This window comes from Megascapheus bottae, chromosome 4 (assembly GCF_031878675.1).
Source record: "Megascapheus bottae isolate mThoBot1 chromosome 4, mThoBot2.hap1, whole genome shotgun sequence".
Classification (NCBI taxonomy): domain Eukaryota; kingdom Metazoa; phylum Chordata; class Mammalia; order Rodentia; family Geomyidae; genus Megascapheus; species Megascapheus bottae.
Window position 1 is genome coordinate 12740477 of NC_143512.1, and position 22826 is coordinate 12763302.

The 22826-nt window shown below is 37.8% G+C and overlaps 1 protein-coding gene and 1 non-coding gene across 3 annotated transcripts in view; one reads left to right on the top strand and one right to left on the bottom strand.

The window, feature by feature from the left end:
- Ankhd1 (ankyrin repeat and KH domain containing 1) overlaps nucleotides 1–22826 on the bottom strand; it is a 135363-nt gene that overhangs the window by 87401 nt on the left and 25136 nt on the right. For both annotated transcript variants that reach the window (XM_090331395.1, XM_090331394.1), the window contains exons 2-7: nucleotides 19828–19981; nucleotides 15415–15571; nucleotides 12958–13105; nucleotides 11098–11245; nucleotides 6127–6360; nucleotides 4049–4143 (exon numbers count right to left, since the gene is read on the bottom strand). In XM_090331395.1, coding sequence (XP_090187521.1) covers nucleotides 4049–4143; nucleotides 6127–6360; nucleotides 11098–11245; nucleotides 12958–13105; nucleotides 15415–15571; nucleotides 19828–19981 — 936 coding nt within the window. The remainder of the gene's footprint in view (nucleotides 1–4048; nucleotides 4144–6126; nucleotides 6361–11097; nucleotides 11246–12957; nucleotides 13106–15414; nucleotides 15572–19827; nucleotides 19982–22826) is intronic.
- Nucleotides 12057–12159, top strand: LOC150064030 (U6 spliceosomal RNA). The gene has a single exon (XR_016535335.1). It is a non-coding gene; the product is annotated as a U6 spliceosomal RNA (small nuclear RNA).

Here is a 22826-nt window from a genome sequence, read left to right on the forward strand (position 1 = left end):
GCCCCTGGGCGTTCCCAGAAGTGTTCGTGCCTGAAGGCACAGGGTCACCAGCTGTTCCCAGGGGCATATGTGCCTGGTGGCACAGGCTGAACCTTTTTTTTTTTTTTTTTTTTTTTGCCAGTCCTGGGCTTGGGCTCAGGGCCTGAGCACTGTTCTTGGGTTTTTCAAGGGTACAGCTCTACCACTTGAGCCACAGCACCCCTTCTGGCTTTTTTTTCTATGTGTGTGGTATCTAGGAATAGAACCCACGTCTTTGTGCATGCTGGGCAAGCAAGCACTCTGCCACTAAGCCAAACTCCCAGCCTCCTAGAGCTTTTTTGATCATTCTACCACTTGAGTCACAGATCCACTTCCAGATTTTTGGTGATTAACTGGAGACAAGAATCTCATGGACTTCCCTGCCCAGGCTAGCTTTGAACCTTGATCCTCAGATATTTATGTCTTGAGGAGCCAGGATTACAGGCATGAGCCACCAACACCTCTCTCATCCACAATTTAAAAAAATTAGCACCCGGGGCCGGGAATTTGGCCTAGTGGTTAAAGTGCTTGCCTAGCATGCATGAAGACCCGGGTTCGATTCCTTGGTACCACATACATAGAAAAAAAAAAAGCCGGAAGTGGTGCTGAGGCTCAAGTGGTAGAGCTCTAGCCTTGAGAAAGTCCAAGGACAGTGCTCAGGCCCTGAGCTCAAGCCCAGGACTGGCAAAAAAAAAAAAAAAAAAATTAGCACCTTAGGTGTACAGTGGTAGAGGACATTATGATACTCCCAAACATGAATACAATGTATCCTGATCAAACTCACTCCCTCATATCATTCTCCCTTTTCTTTTAAAATAATTTCAACAGGTTTCATTATGCTATTGTCACATGAATTACTTTGCAAATAAACAACTTTGATCATTCACTCTCTCCACTCACCCTTCCTCCTTCCATTGGTATACACCCTTCCACAACAGAGCATGTTCTACTTGCTGTCATTCATTGTTCTTTTAGTCTATTACTTAACTAAGGATTTTTACCATGCAGATATGCATATATTATAAGTTTAATTAAATTTTTTATTAGCACATTAGTTGTACAAGGGGGGTTTCATTGTGACATTTCCATTCACAAGATGAAAACACACCCCTTCACACTCCCCCCCCCTTAAAAGAGTTTCAATGAATTTCCTTTCTCATTTTCAAACATGCATTGATCACATTCACATCACTTATCCTATATTTTAGCTCTCTTGTTCCTGATTTTGGCTGCCCCTCCCAAACCTATTTTACTTTCCTATTATTTTATTTTTTCTTTTTTTATTTAGTGTATTAATTGTACCATGTAATCACACTATGGTATTTCAGGTATGTATACATTATTTTGCTCAAATAACTCTCTAATGCCTTCTCTGCCCTGATAACTCAAACTCTCTTATTGGTAACAGCTTCAGATTTCTTATGCCAATGGCTTACATATATAATTGCAACATATTTGAAATATTATTCACTATTTATCTATTTTTGCCAATCCTGGAGCTTCAACTCAGGGCCTGCCCACTGCCCTTGGGCTATCTCAAGGCTAGAGCTCTACCACTTGAGCCACAGCACCACTTCCGGCTTTTTCTATGTATGTGGTACTGAGGAATTAAACCCATACGCTAGTGCACCCTACTGTAGAAACTTGATTGGATGAATTTAGAAACAGAGGCACATACACACACACACCAAATTCTATGAAGTCATTCCCATCAGGGAATATGTCTCCATGATAAACCTCTGTGGACTGATACTACCCTATAGTTTTCCTCATTAAAGAATCTCATTGCACTAAGAAAAAATAATTTTACAAAGATAGAAAAATAAAGACCTAGCCATGCACTGGGGCTCATACCTATAATCCTAGCTACTCAGGAAGGTAAGACCTGAGGATTAAGGTTTGAAGCCAGCCTGGGCAGGAAAGTCCATGAGATTCTTATCTCCAATTAATCACAGAAAAAGCCAGAAGTAGTGCTATGGTAAGTGGTAGCATGCTAACAGTGAGCAAAAGGTGCTCAGAGACAGTGCCCAGGCCCAGAACTCAAGCCATAGGACCCACAAAAGAAAAGAAAAGTAAGGGAAAGGAAAGAGAGGAAAAGAAAAAGACCTTATTTACTTGTAAGTAACTTTACTGAGTCTATCTACATAGATAGTAAGGCAATTAACATTTAAATATTCTTGTGGAATGTTACTCATATTGTCCCTTTATCACCACAGCATATCACAAAGTTCAATTTCAAATCTTGACTTCAAAATTAATATAGGCCTAATGATCATTATGGCTATATAAAGTCAGATGTTATATTGTTCTATATTTCAAAAATGCTAAAATAATCCAAATAAAATATAAATACTCAAGCAATTCTTGTGTGTGTGTGCATGTGTGCGCACGCATAATACAATACTGTATGATTGACTCGCACATGCTATGGTAAGTGTTCGAATCCTGGGCTACATTCCCACCCCAGAGCAATCCATTAAAAAAATATTTTTTGTTTGTTTCCTGTTTGGTTGAACTCAGGGCCTGGATGCTGCTGCTGAGCTTTTTTTGCTCAAGGCCAGCATTCTACCTTTTGAGCAATAGCTATACATAGGGTTTTTGTTGTTGTTTTTCTAGATCCTTAGCTTGAACTCAGAGTTAAGTACTGTTCTTGAGCTATGCCCAGGTCTGGGCATTGTCCCTGAGCTCTTCAGCTCAGGCTATCACCCTATCCCTGAGCCACACCGCCACTTGCGGTTTTCTAGTGGTTAAATGGAGATAAGAGTCTCATGGTTTTTAGTGCAATGCTGGCTTTGAACATGGATTTGCAAATCTCAGCCTCCTAAGTAGCTAGGATTACAGGCGTGAGCCTTATGCCTAAGAACCTGGTTTTAGTCATGGAAAAGTACCTAATACACATATTTGCTTCATATCTGTTTTCTTACAGAAGAAGAAAAATGGTTTCAGGATTGACAAAATTAGAGGTAATTATTCTGTGATATAAAATGTTTGGAATAAAAGTATAATTCTATATGGTTATGGTGGTACGTGAGTATACTTGGGAAACTGGCAGGAAGATTTTAAGTTCAAGGCCAGGCTGCCCTACATAGTGAGACCCTGTCTAATCACCTCTATGTACATGTGTGCATGCGTGTGTGTGTGTGTGTGTGTGTGTGTGTGTGTGTGTATAGAAGTTTTATTTTTTTGTTTGTCATCACAACTTTAGAAAGAACCGCATACTAGAGCTATACTACACCAGGCCTTAATTCTAAATATTTATCTTCAAAAAAACAAAAGAAAACAAAACAAAAAACATGCTTTAGAGGTTATCCAGAGAATATACCAAAAGCATATCTTGATGTCAGTTTTTAATGTGAAGCTTTAAAAACATTAAAAATGGCTGGGCAGGGGTGGTGACTTCTGCCTCTAATCCTTTCAGGAGGCTGAGATCTGAGGATCACCTTCACAAAGCCAGCCCCCACACACCCCACTAAAGACCTTGAGACTGTTATCTCCAATTAATCACTAGAAAACCAGAAGTGGGGCTGTGGCTCCAGGGGTAAGGGCAGTAGCCCTGAGCTGAAAAGCTCAGGGACAGAGTCCAGGCCCAGAGTCCAAGCCCCACAACCAACACCAAAAAGAAAGAATTAAAATATATCTACCATCTCTGAAGTTAAAGTTTTATCAATAATACCTCAAAAACCAAAAAATACAGGGCTGGAGTTTGGTCTAGTGGTGGAGTGCTCACCTAGCATGCATGAATAACAGGGTTCGATTCCTTGGTACCACAGCCATAGAAAAAAAGCAGAAGTGATGCTGTGGCTCAAGTGGTAGAGCCTTAGCCTTGAGAAAGCCCAAGGACAGTACTCAGGCTCTGAGTTCAAGATTATACATTGCTATTCTCTCCCGAAAGCACATTTATCAAAATGTTAACTGTGTTTAATTTAGAATTGGCTAATACAAATCAAACACCAGTTAATAATTCTCAGCAGGTTAAAAACATGACTTTTTTTTTTCTCATATGAGGTTGCGTGAGAACAATTAAAATTACCATGCAAGCCTCCATTAAGGCAGTGTGCATCTCATCTGTTTTGTGCTCTTGATCTGCACCAGCTTCAAGTAGGAAGCGAACCATATCCAAATGGCCTTAAAAAAGAAGTTAAAGAATTGACTATTAGTTAAATGTATAAATATTAAAACAGAGAACCTACATACAATTTATGAGAACTTATTCACAATTCAATAAATAAATGACAGTTCTACAAAGCCAACCCAAAACATTAAGCAGGCTCTTATCAAGGTTCTATTATCTAGGTATTAAAGACTTAATCTATCCAAAACAAAATGCTACTTAAGTAAAGCAATAATATTTATTCTTTTATTTAATAGATATAAACTATCAAATCAAAATACTGAAATCAAATAGAAATCCAGATAAAGTATCTTTTAGGTTATATTTCTAGAAAAACCAGCTTTAAAACAACTATAAATTCACTGTGACAATAAGCAGGCATAAAAATACCCATTTAAAATAATTACAATCTTCTTGATATATTTAATAAAAAGCCTTAACAGCCAATAAGAAAAAGACAAACACTCCAGTAGAAAAATGGGTGAAGGATATGAAATGGTAATTCAAAAAAGAAATACAAATGAATATTAAACTGATAAAAAAGATATTAACCTTCCTATTAAAGAAATACAAATTAAAATGAAACACCATTTTATTCAACTATCAAAATGGCAAATATTAAAAAGAATGATAATACCCAGTGTTGGTGAGGGTGTAGGGTGGGATAAAGGGCATTCTCAAACACTGCTGGTGGGAGTGTAAATTGATTCAACCTTTCTAGAAGGCAATTTGGCAATATGTATCAAAAGCCTTAAAAATGTCCATACCCTTTGACCCAGCAATTCCACTTCCAGGAATTTATCCTAAGGAAATAATCAGAGATTAGGCAAAAATGTCTGCACAAGGATGTTATCACAGTGTTTTTAATAATAGTGAAAAACTGGGAACAATTCAAGTGTCCAACAATAGGCAATTATGGTGTATTCATCTGATGTATTCGGCAGAGACTGCTAGTTCCCTACCCAACAGCCATTCTTTATAAATAACAACATGAATTTTTATCTAGGTGACAATATACCTGACTAAAATGATTGCCCATTCTAGCCTCTACTGGCCAGTGAGAAGTAATCAGAAATCACAAGACAAAATTCTAGGAAGACTCCTGAAAAGGAGCTTACTAAATTGGAAGGTACTCCCTGTTTTGCTTTCATCCTCTTCATCTTCCCTAGAATATGGATTGCTGGGGCCTTAGTTACTCTCTTGACTTGTAGGTAACCTCGAGGATAGAAACTACATACTAATGGTAGAGCAGAAAAACAAAATTCTCAGATCCTGATGATAACTGAACTATACTATATAAGCCCTACATAGCTTAATTTTGAGCTTTTCTTTATCATTTGGATTTTCTGATATATGTAGCCAAATCAACCAATAAGGCAACTGAAACACTATGCTATTATCAAAAGTTGTGTTACAAGAACATTTACTGAAATGAGAAAATGCTCATGATATACAGCTAAAAAAAAACAAAAGACTACAAAAAAGAGTAAAATAGTGTGTTTCATATATATATATATATATTTATATATTTAACATATCTAAAAATGCACTGGAAATACATAAACTAAAATACTGCTTACATGATTTTTTATCTTTAGATAACAGTAGCATATGTTAACTTTAAATTTCTTCATACTATTTCTTATCTTTCAAGTTTTCTATGCCATGTGTGTATTAATATTTTTATTTGTGGGTGTATTACTTTTAAATAAGGGTTAAAAGCTATATAAAACAAAAGTTATTAAGTAAAGGAAACTTATATCTATATTAAGTGATTTGGTTGACTTCATAGCTAATTGAATAAATTTGAGTTAAAATAATAAAGAAAGATACATTCAGAAACTACTTCGAAAAAGCAGGCTAATATGAGCTTTATATATAAGCTTTTATAAATGAGATAGTAGGGAAACAATATAAAGTTAACTCAAACATTTAATACTCAAGTATTTAAAGTTGTTATGAACAAAATTATAAATATTCATACATGTATAGAATACCTTTGTAGCATGCAAGTGTAAGAGCACTTTCTTTAAATTCGTTAGAATGAGTGTTGATGCCTGCACCATGATCAAGCAGAACTCTCGCAACTTCCACATGACCTGCACTGGCTGCTTCCATTAAGGGAGTATGTCCATTTTCATTATGATCTTCTATATTTGCACCTTCATTAAGCAACACTTTCACAATATCAACAAATCCTCCAGCACAGGCATAAGTTAGTGCAGTATTTCCTAGCAACAAAAAGACAAAATTATAATCCAATAGATACACATATGATTATACTACTATTTTAATCATACTTCTTCAATTCCCTTCAGGGGTGGGGAAACTTTTTTTCTGCTAAGGACCAGTTGGATATTTGTAACATTACTCACAGGTCATACAAAATTATCAATGCAGGCAGACAGGCCAGGAGCAGCAAAAGACGTATATAACATCTTTCTCATCATGTGTCAATCATTCCCCAAACCTTACATAGTCCACAATCCAAATGATGCCTATCCCTGCCTTAAACTACAACATCTCAAATATTTGTTAGTAAAATATTATCTTATTTCTCATTAATTGATTTGCTTAAAAGCCTATTACCAAAGACCAATGTATGAACATTATAAAATGTTCTAGAAAAGGCAAATCTACAGAGAATAGAACCAGTGGTTATGTGAAATCAAGAAGATTGCAAATAAGTGAACATAGTATTATTTTTGTAGTAAGGGAAATATTTTAGAACTAGATTGTACTGATGATTGCACAACTTTAGGAATCCACTAGAAAAATTACTGTATATTTAAAATATGAATTTTACAACATATGAATTATAACTCAGTAAAGCTAAGGATCTTAAGGTCATTAAAAATAGCAGCAGCTACATTTGTGCTAGGCCTCATAAACACAGATAAAGGATTGGGTTGCAGTTCAGTGGTAGAGTACTTGCCTAGGATCACACACATATAAACATACAATCACAATCATCATAATCAAGGTCATCATGAACTTTTTTAAAGTATAATTTTGGGGGGATTTTTTTGCCAGTGATGAGGCTTGACTCAGGGCCTGTCCTTGGGCTTTTCTCAAGGCTAGAGCCCTAACATTTGAGCTACAGCACCACTTACGGCTTTTTCTATATATGTGGGATGGAAGAAACAAACCCAGGTGCTCATGCATGCTAGGCAAGCACATTACCACTAGGCCATTAAGTGTAATTCTTGTAAGATGAAAGATAGGTAGCATCAAATAAAAAGTATAAGTAAAAACAAGTAATGAAAATGGTGAATATATCTCTACATGTCATTACAAAGATGTGTTGGCTGAGGAGTCAGGAATCTAAGCCATCCTCTACACATATTTCTCATGTAGCTAAAGTACAGATCTGGTTTTGGCCCTAATCTAATTGCTCTGAAGTACAGAAGAAAGACTCTCAGGAATCTATATTTTTACTAGTCTCCCTATATCATTCAGATATACAACAAAAGTATTTTCTTAAACAAAATGAATGAAAAAATATATTTAAAAATGAAATTGATTAGATATTCACTGGTGGAAGATGAAGCAATTTCTTTCTCAAATTTTCTATTTTTCCAGTGAAGAATGAGTTAAAGCCATCAGTGAAAGTGAGGAAGGGAGCATAAAGTGTGAGAGGTTATACTTAATACATCTCCAATTGGCAAATAAAAGCAGACAACAAAAATATCCTGATCAAATTAAGTTAAAAATATTTATCAAGGGGCCAGGAGTTTGGCCTAGTGGTACAGTGCTTGCCTAGCATGCACAAAGACCCATGTTCAATTACTCAGTACCACATACATAGAAAAAAGCCAGAAGAGCCCCAGCCCAGGACTGGCAAAAAACAATTAAAAATTTAAAAAAATTAAAAAAAAAAATCAAGCTTTAAATGTGTCTGTATTTTCTTCAATATGTACTCCTAACACTATAAAGTTTTATAATTTCTGTATTATATTAAATATTTGTGGGAAAATAGATAGTCTGGTAGGGTTTATTATAACCAGAGCACTTTAAAACACTTTTTTGGTATACTTAATGACAAAAAGTTAGAGCCATTTCCTCTAAAATCTGGAATGAGACAAGGATGCCCTGTCTACTCCTCTTTAACATAGCTAGCATAAAAGGGATCCAAAGAGGAAATGAAACTTTCCCTCTCTGTAGATGACATGATTCTGTATTTAAAGACTCCACTCCCAAGTTGGTTGAGCTGATTCGAAAACTTTGGCAAGGTAGCAAGGTATAAAATTAACCCTCAAAAATCAACCGCCTTCCTACAGGCCAACAATGAGAGGATGGAGGTAGCAATCAGAAAAATAACTCCTTTTGCAATAGCCTCAAAGAAAATAAAGTACCTAGGAATTAACTTAACTAAGAATGTAAAGGACCTTTATGATGAAAACTTTAAAATCCTGAAAAAGGAAATTAAAGCAGAACTGAGGAAATGGAAAAACCTCCCATGCTCCTGGATTGGAAGAATTAACATCGTAGTGGCAATCTTGTCGAGGGCTATCTACAAATTCAATGCATTATCCATCAATATCCCAATGTCTATTAAGGAAATAGAAGAGGTAATCCAAAATTTCATATGGAATAATAAAAGACCCCATATAGCAAAAACAATTCTTAGCAGAAAGAACAGCACAGGAAGAATTTCAATACCAAACTTTAGATTCTATTACAGAGCTGTAATAACCAAAACAACTTGGTACTGGCACAAGAACAGGCCTGAGGATCAATAGAATTGAACTGAAGACCCAGAAATCAACCCACAGACCTATCTTTGATAGGGGAGCCAAAAAAAAAAATAGAATGGAAGAAAGACAGCCTCTCTAACAAGTGGTCCTGGCAGAACTGGTTAAGTGTAAGCACCTGCAGAAAACTAAAGATGAACCCTTCTATGTCACCCTGCACCAGGATCAACTCCAAATGGATCAAAGGCCTCGAGGTAAAAGCAGATACACTGAAAATTCTACAAGAAGGAATAGGAGATACACTAGGTATTCTGGGTACAGGTCGAAAATTTCTTAATAAAGACCCAGAAACATAACAAATCAAAGAAAGCTTGGATAAATAGGACTGCATTAAACTGCAGAGCTTCTGTATGGCAAAGGACATAGCTAGCAAGCTAAACAGAAAGCTCACAGAGTGGGAGAAGATCTTCACTAACCATATAACAGACAAAGGCATCATATCTAAAATACATCAACAGCTATAAAAATTGAATCACTCCAAAACTAATCTTCAAAGAAACAACTATTCCATTAAAAGATGGGCCAAAGACTTAAAGAGAGTCTTCTCTGAAGAAGAAATAAGAGTGACCTATAGACACATGAAGAAATGCTCAACATCTCTGGCCAAAGAAGAAATGAAAATCAAAACAACTCTGAGATTCCACCTCACTCCAGTTAGAATGGCCATTATCAAGAAATCTAAGAACAACAGATGCTGGCAGGGATGTGGCCAAGAGAGATTACTTCTACACTGTTGGTGGGACTATAAACTCGTTCAACCACTATGGAAAGCAGTATGGCATTTCCTCAAAAGACTAAACATAGATCTCCCCTATGATCCAGCAATTCCACTACTTGGCATCTATCCAATGGTCCAGAAACAAGGGCATACTAAAGGCACTAGCACAACGATGTTCATTGCAGCACTATTCACCATAGCAAAGATATGGAACCAACCCAGAGGCCCCTCAGTAGAGGATTGGATCAACAAGATGTGGTATTTATACACAGTAGAAATTCTATGCTGCCATCAGAAAGAATGACATCTCCCCATTTGCAAGGAAATGGAAAGACTTGGAAAAAAATCATATTAGGTGAAGTAAGCCAGACCCAAAGGAACAGAGGCTCAATGGTTTCCCTCATTTGCAATAAGTAGTATAAACCTAGGACTCTCCTAGCAGAGGATTACAATAGCTCAAAACCTAGACACATGAGGCCATATAGGATGAGGCTAAATGAAAGGATCTCCAGGATACAGAAACAAGAGCTATATAACGTGATTGTTGTTCTTAATGTACTATGTTATTTATCATCTCTTTGCTTGTCCCTTGGTTATTCTCATAGTGTTACAGTATCTTACCTTGTTATCTGGTATATTGTATATATGTTTGTTTATTTGAAATAGGAAAGGGAAGGGGGAAAACAAGGGGAGGGGGGGTCGAGGGAGGGAAATGGGGACAAAAACATGAGAAGGAGTATAAATATAAAGTAATAGACCTTCTATCTGGTGAATATAACCCTTCTATTAATTACAATAAAAAATAAAACACTTTTTTGGCTTCTCAAATACTTTTCAGTGTCTGAACATTCATTTCAACATGTCTTTATGTTTTGTGTATTACTAAAATGGGGAGGGAAAAAAAGAGAAGGGAGAAGAAAATGAAAGATATCAAGTTAATTATACTCAGAGATTCTATATAAAAGCTATTTTTATTTAGTAGAATTGTATTATTTTTCCTCAGAAATCAAAATTTTACCTGAAGTTACATTAATTAAATTTTCCATGGGGCTGGGAGTTGGCCTAGTGTTAAGAGTGCTTCCTTAGGGCTGGGAATTTGGCCTAATGGTTAAAGTGCTTGCCTAGCATGCATGAAGACCCGGGTTCGATTCCTCGGTACCACATACATAGAAAAAAGCCAGAAGTGGTGCTGAGGCTCAAGTGGTAGAGCTCTAGCCTTGAGAAAGTCCAAGGACAGTGCTCAGGCCCTGAGCTCAAGCCCAGGACTGGCAAAAAAAAAAAAAAAAAGAGTGCTTCCTTAGCATGCACGAAGGCCCGGGTTTGACTCCTCAGTACCATGTGCATAGAAAAAAGCTGGAAGTGGTGCTGTGGCTCAAGTGGTAGAGTGCTAGCCTTGAGAAAAGTCCAAGGACAGTGGTCAGGCCCTGCGTTTAAGCCCCACAACTGGCACAAAAAAAAATATTTTTCATTCAATTGACATATCATTTTCTCCATACCTGTTGCAGACTGAGAGTTGACATCTGCATCATGAAGAAGTAATAATTTTACAATATCTAAATAACCTCCACTGGAAGCTGCCATCAAGGGAGTTATGTCTCCTTTATTCCCTCGATCTTCAACATTAGCATGCATGGCTAGCAATACCTGTAAAACACATATACACATAAAATAGCATTATATATTAATCTTGAAATAAAGTAAGATATCATTAACTAGTGCATATAAAACGTGTATGCTGGGGCCGGGAGTTTGGCCTAGTGGTAGAGTGCTTGCCTAGCATGCACAAAGACCTGGGTTCGATTCCTCGGTACCACATACATAGAATAAAAGCTGGAAATGGTGCCGAGGCTCAAGTGGTAGAGCTCTAGCCTTGAGAAAGTCCAAGGACAGTGAGCTCAAGCCCAGGACTGGCAAAAAAAAAAAAAAGTGTGTGCTCCTGTCAAAAAAGTGCTATGCTTAAAGTTATCTAACTAACCAGAGAACAGCAATAATGGCTATTTTTGAATATTGTTAAAAAGAAAAAGTTAAAATAACTGGGATAATCTGAATGCAATAGAAATGAACATCTACTTCCCACTAGTTTGCTTTTTTGATGTTTTTGTTATGGTTTCTCTCCTCCCCTCCCCGCCCCTGCCCCCACCATGCCTCCCAGGGTTTTTCATATAGCCTAGCCTGTCCTAGAACACCGTACACAGCCTAGGATGGCCTTAAACTTTTGGTCTCCTGTCTCTGCCTCCTGACTGCTGGGATTATAGGTGTGTACTACCATATTAAGCTTAGTCATATATTATTTTTAAAGGAAATATAAAGTATGATTGTTATTTGTTTTTCATGTATTAGGATTAATTTTGAGTAAGCAGCAGAAAAATGAGCTAGACCCAGTTGTATGCACAAGAAACAAAATAAACAACGTATTTGTTTCTATTTTAGCGGCTATCAAAAAGGGAAAGGTTGCGCGCTTTGGCAGCATATATAGTAAAATTGGAACAATACAGAGAAGATTAGCATGGTCCCTCTGCAAGGATGACACGCAAATTCGTGAAGCGTTCCATATCTTTTATATTGTATATACATTTATTTGCTTATTTGAAGGGAAGGGAGTATAAACAAGATGATTGGGAGGGGTTGGGGGAGAGTAATGGGGACAAAAACATGAGAAGGGGTATCAATGTGCATGAAGTAACGTACCCACTACCTGACAAATTTAACTGTAACGCCTCTATACATTATCCCAACAATAAAATAAAACAAAATAAGTTAGAAAAGAAATTAAGTTTGGTGAATAAACTGTAAGGGTTTTTTAAAAAGAGATTATGACTCTATAGACACAATGTTTTATTACATAGATTAATATGTATCTATGACATACAAACCCTCAGCCTAATTTCAATTATGTTCTAAAATCTGAGTGCCAATGATTGCATAGATTCCCTTCTTGAATACTTGGTTTGTTAAACATGTCATTTGAAATATGATGTAAAAATCAATATTAATAAATTCTTTAAATAAAAAAAAGAGAGAGAAAGGGCCAGGCACTGGTGGCTCACACCTGTAATCCTAGCTACTCAGTAGGTTATCTAAGGATTGTGGTTCAAACCCAGCCTACTCACTAAAGTCCATGAGACTCTTAACTCCAACTAACTACCAAAAACCTGAAGTGGCATTGTCGCACAAAGTGCTAGCCTTGAGCTGAAAAGCTAAGGGACAGTGCGCAGGCCCAGAGTCCAAGCCCCATGACTGACAGACAGAATTAAAAAAAAAAAAAAAAAAAAAAAAGGAGAATTCCCTTTTAAATATTAGAAATAAAATACCAAAACACTTCTAAAACTTAGTCATTAAAGATTATTTGTGCTTACTTGTGCTAATTCATAATAACCTGCTGAACAGGCCAAACACAGCAGGCTTTCGCCTTCTTCTGTATGTTCATTTACACTTCTGCCTTCATCCAACAACTTACGAACAGCATTCACATCTCCATCTGAACAAGCTTCTGCTAGACTGCGACTGAAAACAAAACCATAAAACAATTAACTATATAGAAAAACCTCAGGATCCTATAAGAAACTACACCAAAACGGGGTTCAAATACTCTAATTTATGTTAACTGTAACCTTCTGTACATCATCTTTACAATACTAATGCATTTTAAAACAGGAAATTTCATTTTATATAAAAAATGTGGAAGTAGCACTGTGGCTCAAGTGGTAGGACAGTAGCCTTGAGTTGAAGAGCTCAGGGATAACGCCCAGGTTCAGAGTTCAAGTCCTATGACTGACAAAAAAAAGTAAATAAAGAAAACACCATATTTTCTAAACATACTGTTTCCAACTCTAATTATTCAAATACTTCAAGTAAGCAAAAAGGCAAATTTGAAAATAGTTATTTGAGAATAGTTATTTTTATTTTTTAAAATCATATTGGTAAACAAAGTGCTTTTATAACTGAAGTTGGCTACAAAAAGCAATAAGCATTGTTCCACACTTAAAAAGAGTTTCAGGCAAGCTGGGCTCCAGTGGCTCATACCTGTAATCCTAGCTACCTGGGAATGAATGTGGTTCAAAATCATACCGAGCAGCAAGTCCCTAAGAATCTTCTTTTTGTTTTTCTTTGTGAGGCTTCAGGCTTGAACTCAGGGTCTTTTAACATTTTACAATAAATCTTCATCCTTTAGATGAAGAAATTTTTAAACACTACTAATGTAATGATTCTCAAAGACATTTTAGGATATTATTATATGTCCTAAAATTTTATTTGGTAACAGATGAAAAAAACTAAAATAAAATTCCACTTTAAAATAATACCAGTGAATCTTCTTCTTTTTATTTATTTACTTACTTTATTTTGCCAGTCCTGGGGCTTGAACTGGGGGCCTAGGCACTGTCCATGGACACTTCTTGCTCAAGGTTAGCACTCTGCCACTTGAGCCACAGTGTCACTTCTGGCTCTTTCTGTGTGTGTGGAACCACAGAATCGAACCCAGGGTTTCCTGCATGCCAGGTAAGCACTCTACCACTAGGCTATGCTCCCAGCCCTATGAGTGAATCTTGTAATTTAATGTACATGTAAGTCACACACAATTTCCTGTTACAATACAGATTCAAATACTAGGGTAGGGCTCAAGTTTTTGTATTTCTAACAAGCCCTAAAGCCTTGATATGATGTTGATATGACTTTTTCCTGTTACAATACAGATTCAGATACTGTGATGTTGATATTGACTTGCCATGGATCATACTTGAATAGCAAACAATTACATTATTTTATAAGATAACTCATTTCATTTATTGCTAATCAAACATTCAGTTTAGAATTTATAGCTATAAACTATTAAATAAATAACTTCTTAGGAAGTAGAAACCAGATGGTACGTGTACGTGCCTATAATCAAAGCTACTTTGGAGACAGAGATTCAGAGGATCATAATGATTTGAAGCAGCCCAAGTAAAAAGAATGAGATCTCATCTCAACTAAACAAGGCAAGTATGCTGGCCGGTACCCTCCTGTAATACCAGCTATGAAGGATATTTAAGTAGAAAAAACTGCATCCAAAGCTGGTCCTGGGCAAAAAGCACAAACTGAAACTGAAAAAATTAACAATAAAAGGCTGGATGTGTAGCTCGACTGATAAAAGCTTTGCTTAGTAAGCATGAGACCCTCCATTCAAACTCTGCAGTACATCAACAAAAACCCAATTAAGTAGAAACCAGGTCTTACTCATTTGGGGTTTCTCTTGTATTCCAGTATAACATGTAAAAATAAAAATATCAGCTAGGCACCAGTGAATCATGCCTATGATCCTAGCTACTCAGGAGGCTAAGATCTGAGGATAGCAGTGGTGCAAAGCCAGCCAGAGCAGGAAAGTTCATGAGTCTCATTTCCAATTAACCACCAAAAACCAGGAAATGAAGCTAGGGACGACCAAGTGGTAGAACATTGGCCCTGAATGAAAAAACTAAGGCACAGATCCAAGCCCTTAGTTCAAGGAATAGTACTAGAAATAGAATAGAGTAAAATAAAATATCAGACTGTAGACCGGGCTCAAGTGTTGGAAAGCTTGCTTAACAAGCATGAGGCCCTGAGTTTAATTCCTAGTATCACAAAAAGAATGAAACGATTAATATTTGGATCTACTCAATACTTACATAGTAATATACCCATTTAAAAATGCCAATACCTACATTAATATACAATTGGCCAATGGTTATAAGCTCACTTCTAAAAGATATATTTAACTAAAATTGGCTTGTCCCCTAAAATCTACTCAAGAAAATGTCTAATATCCTACAAAAGTCATTAAAAAAAAAAAAACATACGTGTCCACTTGTCCTGCATTGTGGCTGTTTTCTGCTCTCATCCGTGTCAGTGCAGCTGCAGCTTCATCCAATGCACAGCTAACTGAGGATGTCAGTCTCCGGAGTACCTCAGGATCTGCAAAAGCTTTCCCATCAGCAGTCGACAATTTGCCAATTCCTTCAGTGTGCATCAGTCAGGTGGTGCGGGAGGTGTGGGGGGGGGGGGGGGGGGAAGCATGAAAGTGCAAACTAAATTACATTTTCAACACTATTATCAACAGCAAGAAAATGGGCAGCCCTCATAGATGAGATTAACAGTTCTGCTTTTAATGTTTAGGCCATGGGTTTTCCATCTTCACAATGCATACTTTAAATCATACTCTACTTAATTCCAAATGTGATTTGATGATTTTACACAAAAGTAGGCATATAAAATCTCTAGTAAAAGGCAATTGTTTCTTTTACTTTCAATAATAATGAATACAATTTATTAAAACAATCCAACATTTTCTCCCTTTGGTCAAATATCTTTTCTTTTTTTTTTTTTTTGCCAGTCCCGAGGCTTGAACTCAGAGAATGGCACCTTTTCTTTTTTTGGCACATCATGGGACTTAAACTCAGCCTGGGCGCTGTCCCTGAGCTCTTCAGCTCAAGGCTATTGCCCCACCCCTTGAGCCAGGGCCTCACTTCCTATCTTCAATTGATTAATTGAAGATAAGATTCCCTCAGTCTTCAGTGCTCAGGCTGGCTTAAAACTTTCACCCTCAAATCTCAGCCTCCTGAGTAGCTAGGATTACAGACAAGACCAACTGCTCTGGGCCGGTCCTTGAGCTTTTTGTGTTTAAGGATAACACTGTACTACTTAAGCCATACCTCCATTTGCCTTTTGCTGGTTAATTGGAGATAAGATCTCACAGAATTTCCTGAATTTCCTGCTTGAGCTAGTTTCAAACACCAATTTTTCTTCTTTCTTTCTTTCTTTCTTTTTTTTTTTTTGGTCAGGTGTGAGGCTTGAAATCTGGGCTTGGGTGCTATCTCTGAGCTATTCAGCTCAAGGCTATCACTCTACCTCTGGAGCCACAGCACCATTTCTGTTTCTCTGGTGATTAGTTGGAGATAAGAGTGTCACTGTCTTTAGTGCCTGGTCTGGCTTTGAACCACTATCCTTGGATCTCAGCCTCCAGAGTAGCTAGGATTACAGGGCATGAGTTACTAGCTCCTGGCCTAAACCTCAATTCTTTTAACCTCCTCAGTAACTAAGGTTACAGGCATGAGCCATTAGGGCCTACCTCCATCTTTATCTTGTTGAGCAACATTTTAAATTAAATTCACTTTTATGATCACCATAAATAAACTTAAAGCACAATAAAATAAGGAAGTACTACATATATCATCCAATGAATTTACATAATTTATAAAGAGGTACTACACAGTGCTAGAAATAAAGCTCAATGGTACAATGCTTATATACTATATACAAAGCCTGGGTTTGATCTCCAGTACCATTAAAAAAAAAAAGGCAGGATGAAGGGTATCATGCTATCATACAATATAATAATATTAAATGAATGACTATGAAACTGCCAATTTTGTCTGAGTAATGAGGTCCTCTCAAAACTGTATGTAAAGTCAGGCCAAGTGGTTCCTACCTGTAATCCTAGCTACTCTGGAAACTGAGATCTGAGGATCACCATTCATAACCAGCCATTCAAAACCAGCCAAGGCAATACAATGCAGAGAGACTCTCATCTCCAATTAATCATTAGAAAACAGGAAGTGGGGCTGTGGCTCAAGGATAGGGCTGTAGCCTTGAGCTGAAGAGCTTAGGGCGCACCCCGAACCAGGGATAGGTTGTAGCCTAGAGCTGAAGAGCTCAGAGACAATGCTTAGGCCCAGGGGGTAGAGCAGTAGCCTTGAAATGCTCAGGGACAGCACCCATGCCCAAAGTTCAAGCCTCATAATCATTAACAACAACAACAACAAAAAGTTACAAATATATAAAAGCATTAACTCTACCACATTTATGATATGTAAAAAAAAATTGGACATAGGGCTGGGAGCATGGCCTAGTGTTAAGAGTGCTTGCCTAGCATGCATGAAGACCCAGGTTTGATTCCTAGGTATTACGTATCAGAAAACTGGAAGTGGCATTGTGGCTCAAGTGGTAGAGCACTACCCTTGAGCTAAAGACCTCAGGGACAGCACCTAGACCCAGAGTTCAAGCACCATGACAAAAAAAAAGCATTGGGCCAGGAGTTTGGCCTAGTAGTAGAGTGCTTGCCTAGCGTGCACAAAAACCGGGTTCAATTCCTGGGTACCACATACTGAGAAAAAAATCTGGAAGTGGTGCTGAGACTCAAGTGGTAGAGCTCTAGCCTTGAGAAAGTCCAAGGACAGTGCTTAGGCCCTGAGCTCAAGCCCAGGACTGCCCCCCCCCCCCCGCAAAAAAAAAAAATCAGAACACACGAAGAATTCCATAAATCAGTACAGATTTTTTAAAGTCATAATTTGATGCCTTCCCCCCATTATTTTAGATAGTTCCAAAGCTTGAACTCAGGCTTTGTTTGCACTAAATAGATGCTCTACTGCTTTAGCCACATTCTAGCTCTTTAGTACTCTAGTTATTTTTTAGCTATTATATTTTTGTTAAGTAGTATCTTTTTTCCAGGGCTAACCTCAAGACAGAAATATTCGTGGGTGGCTCACACCTGTAACCCTAGCTACTCAGGAGGCTGAGATCTGAGAATTGTTGTTCAAAGCCAACCCAGGCACTAACGTCTGTGAGACTCTTATCCCCAATTAACCATTAGAAAACTGGAAATGGTGCTGTGGTTCAAGGGGTAGGGTGGTAGCCTTGAGCTGAAGAGCTCACACCTGCAATCCTACCTACTCAGGAGGCTAAGATCTGTAGATCACGGTTCAAAGCCAGCCCAGCATTACAAAGCTGTGAAACTCTTATCTCCAATTACTCTCTAAAAACAGGAAGTGAGTTGAGTGAGACAAGTCAAGACCAAAGGAACAAAAGGTGCATGGTATGCTTAATATGTGGCTCTTAGATCCAAACAGTATAAGAGCTAGGACTCAATATTTACATACCCAATGCTATGGACATGATATTGGAAAAATAAACATAACTACGTAGACATAAAAACCTATGACTCTATAGATATGTTTTATTTCATAAATGAATATGTATTTATGATATACAAACCCTTAGCCTAATTTTGATTATGCTCTAAAAACTAAGTGCCAGTGATTGTATATAGAGATTCCTTTCTTGAACACTTGTTTGTTAAACATGTCATTTAAAATATGATATAAAAATGATTGTTAATTAATTCTTAAAAAAAAAAACAACAGGAAGTGAGGCTCTGGCTCACTTCCTGAGCTGAAGAGCTCAGGAACAGCATCCAGGCCCAGAGTTCAAGCCCCATGACTCCCCCCACCTAAAAAAAAAAAAGACACACACACATACATACACACACACACACACACACACACACACACACATGTGCGTGCGGACAAACGTGAGTTGGAAAACCAGGGCTCACATCTGAGATCCTAGCTTCTTGGTAGGTTAAGACTGAGGATCATGGTTCAAGGCCAACCTGGACAGAAGAATTGGTAGAACCCCAATCTCAACTGAGAGCTAGGCTTAATGGTGGGCTCTATTATTCTAGCTACCACAGGAAGCCTAAAATAGGAAAATCACAACCTCAATCCCAACAATGGAAGAAGCAAGATCTTATCTAAAAACTGATCAGTGTAAGCCAGGTACTGATGACAGCCTATAATCCTAGCTGCTCAGGAGGCTGGGATCTGAGGATCATGTCTCAAAGTCTATGATACTCTTTTTTTGTGTATGGGTCACTGGCAAAATAAATAAATTTTACAGAAATAGCAAACTTTCTACAATGTTGTATAATTTTTTATTTTTATTTATATATTTATTTTGCCAGTCCTGGGGCTTGAACTTAGGGCCTGAGTGCTGTCCTTGGGCTTTCATATAGCTAGAGCTACCAGTTGAGAAGCAGCACTATTTCCAGCTTTTTCTATGTATGTGGTACCTAGGAATCGAACCCAAGTCTACATTCTAGGCAAGCACTGTACCAAACTCCCAGCCCAATGTTGTATAATTTTCTGTTTTTTGGCCAGTCCTGGGCTTGAGCTCAGGGCCTGAGAACTGTCCTTGGACTTTCTCAAGGCTAGAGCTCTACCACTTGAGCCACAGCACCACTTCCAGCTTTTTTCTATGTATGTGATATCAAGGAATCGAACCCAGATCTTCGTGCATGCTAGGCAAGCACTCTACCACTTGGCCAAACTCCCAGCCCATGATGCATAATTTTGTAATAATCTTATATAATTCTATAAAGAGATCTAGACTTCAAATAGATAGATTGATCAATATATCTATCCATCGATATAGAGTACCTGCAGCTTCTAGCAATGCTTCTAGTCGTGCCTGTGTCTCTGGATCCACAGTACGTAAGTCTGTTCCTTCTGCAGTACTTGATAAGAATATCTCTGATGTCGTTTTAAGCACTGGGTTATCCAAGTCTTCTTGGTCCAAAATAAATGATTCGACCTGTTTACAAATTAAAGATAAAATATTGATAAATAGGAGAGCAACACAGATTTTCTTCTGGCTCAAAGTCGTAAAGCACTAGTGTTGAGTGAAGTAGCTTAGGGATAGCATACAGGCCCTATAATTCAAGTTCCATCACTGAACAATAAAAAGCTTAAATTTTTTTTTTTTTTTGTCAGTCTTGGGCTTGAGCTCAGGGTCTGAGCACTGTCCTTAGACTTTCTCAAGGAGGCTAGAGCTCTACCACTTGAGCCTCAGCACCACTTCCGGCTTCTTTTTCTATGTATGTGGTACCATGGAATCGAACCTGGGTCTTCGTGCATGCTAGGCAAGCACTTTAACCACTAGGCCAAACTCCTGGCACCTAAAAAGCTTAAATTTTATGGTGCATGAATTATATCACATTAAAATGTAAGGTTCATCCCTGTAATCCTAACTGCTCAGAAGTCAGAGATCTGAGGAATAAAGTTTGAAGCCAACTTGGACAGAAAAGTCAAGGACTTTATCGCCAATTAGTCAGAAAAAAAGAAGAAAAAAACTGGGTTGGAGGCACAGCTCAAGAGGTAGAATGACAGCCATGACTGAAAAACCTAACAGCACAAGGCCCAAAGTTCAAGTTCCAGCAACGTGCGCGCACACATGCACACACGTGCACACATGCACACACGTGCACACACACCACGTGCATACCCCCCACAAATGAAAACTGATAGACTATCAAGGATATAACTTATTATAATAGCTAAAAAGAACAAATGAGGATAAATTTGAGTAAGACTACATAAAGGTAACAGGCCATTAACTGATCACCACCATTAGGAAGAAAAAGAACCAGCAGCAATGCCCTCCTGGTATCAATAATGTTCATATCACATACAGAAGACAGCACATTTTTAAATGCTTAGGAAAAAACAAGTTCAGAAGAAAAACAAAATGGAGATTTCACTCTTATGGTTAGTTTTTCCTCCATGAACAACTCATTATAAGCGAGGCACAGATATGGAGGGACAAGGACAAACAAATACAGCAGTGGTACTCATTAGGTACAATGTTGAAAATGAACTATACAGCTTATGGGTGGGGATGGGAGGGAAAAACAGAGAGGGAAGGGGTGACACTGTCCAAAAAGAAATGTACTCTTGAGCAGGACCACTGGTGGCTCAAACCTGTAATCCTAGCTACTCAGGAGGCTGAGATTTGTGGACCAGGGTTTTAAGACAGCCTAGGCAGAAAGCCCATAACACTCTTACCTCTAATAAACTACTCAAAAAAAAAATTGGGGGGGGCAGTCCTGGGGCTTGAACTCAGGGCCTGAGCACTGTCCTTGGGCTTTCTCAAGGTTAGAGCTCTACCACTTCAGCCACAGCACCAGTTCTGACTTTTCTATGTATGTGATACTGAGGAATTGAACCCAGGTCTTCATGCATGCTAGGCAAGCACTCTACCACTAGGCCAAACTCCCGGCCCCTCAAAAAAATTTTTAATGTCAGAAGTATTCTGTGGGTTCAAGTGATAGAATACTAGCCTTGAGCACACAGAGGATCAGAAACAGTGCCCAGACCCTGATTTCAAGTCCCCAGGATAGAAGAAGAGAAACACAAGGAAGATGAGGAAGACAAGGAAGAAGGAGAAGAAAGAAGAAATATATTTTACCTCACTTATGTAACTGTAACCCCTCTATAATAAAAAATTAAATGCAAACTTAAAAAATTAAAACAGTTTACACTAGCCAATCAATTCCTAATACATCAACCCTTTGAGGTAACCAATCACTTCCAGCTATTTGTCCACGGTGTGTTATGATTTGCTCAAACTTGTGACTAAAGTTCCCAAAACCCTATAAAAACCCTGTACAACAGGAAGTCTGAACTCTCAACTCAGACCCACTGTGACGGTGCCAGTTGTGAGTCCAGGCTTGACTTGCAATAAAGACTTTCAAGCTCTTACATCGGAAAAACAACAACAACAAAAAACATAGTTTACTGAGTTTAATTCTATGTATTAAAGTGTACATAGGGGGGTGAGGGGAGGGAAATGGGGACCAAGACATGAGAAAGGGTATCAATTTTTGTGAAGTAATGTATCTTCTGTCTGGTGAATATAATGTAACCCTTCTATTAATTACAATAAAAAATATGAAAAAGTGTACATAGATTTAAGTTTTAATGAAGCACAAAATACAATACAAAGAATATGAAGCAAAGGTCAGAAAATTTGAATTAAACTATCCATTCTATAGCATATATGAAGTATGAGTTCATAGGCATGGTCTTCAGCGTCATACACACAAAAAAAGAAAGACTGGCTGTAATCCTAACTACTCAGGAAACTGAGATCTGAGAATAGAGGTTGGAAGCCAGCAAGAAATTATGTGAGACTTATCTACAATTAATTACCACACAAGTGGGAACACTAGCCTTGAGTCTGAAAGCTCAGGGACAGTGCCCAGAACCTGAATTGAAGCCTCAGGACCAGGAAAAATAAAATAAAGAGTTATTTTTAAAAGAGGAATCTGGGCTGGGATGTAGCTAAGTGGCAAAGCACTTGCCTAGCAAGTGCAACATCCTGGGTGGTCTCCAGTACCAAAAAAGAAAAGACAAAAGAAGCCACTTGAATAGCTAAGAGAAGAATACTTCTGACAGAATTACAAGTGTCAAAGACCCTAAAGCAAGACACTCTTGAAGAGTTTATAAAATAGAACAGGATGGTTTTGCTAAAATGAGCATAGAATTGCAATCCATGCGTTGAAGCCTAATTAATTCTAAAAGACCATCTAGGCCTGAAATAATACACTCAAATATCAACTTTCATCAAGATCATCTAACTAACACAAACCAATGATCCA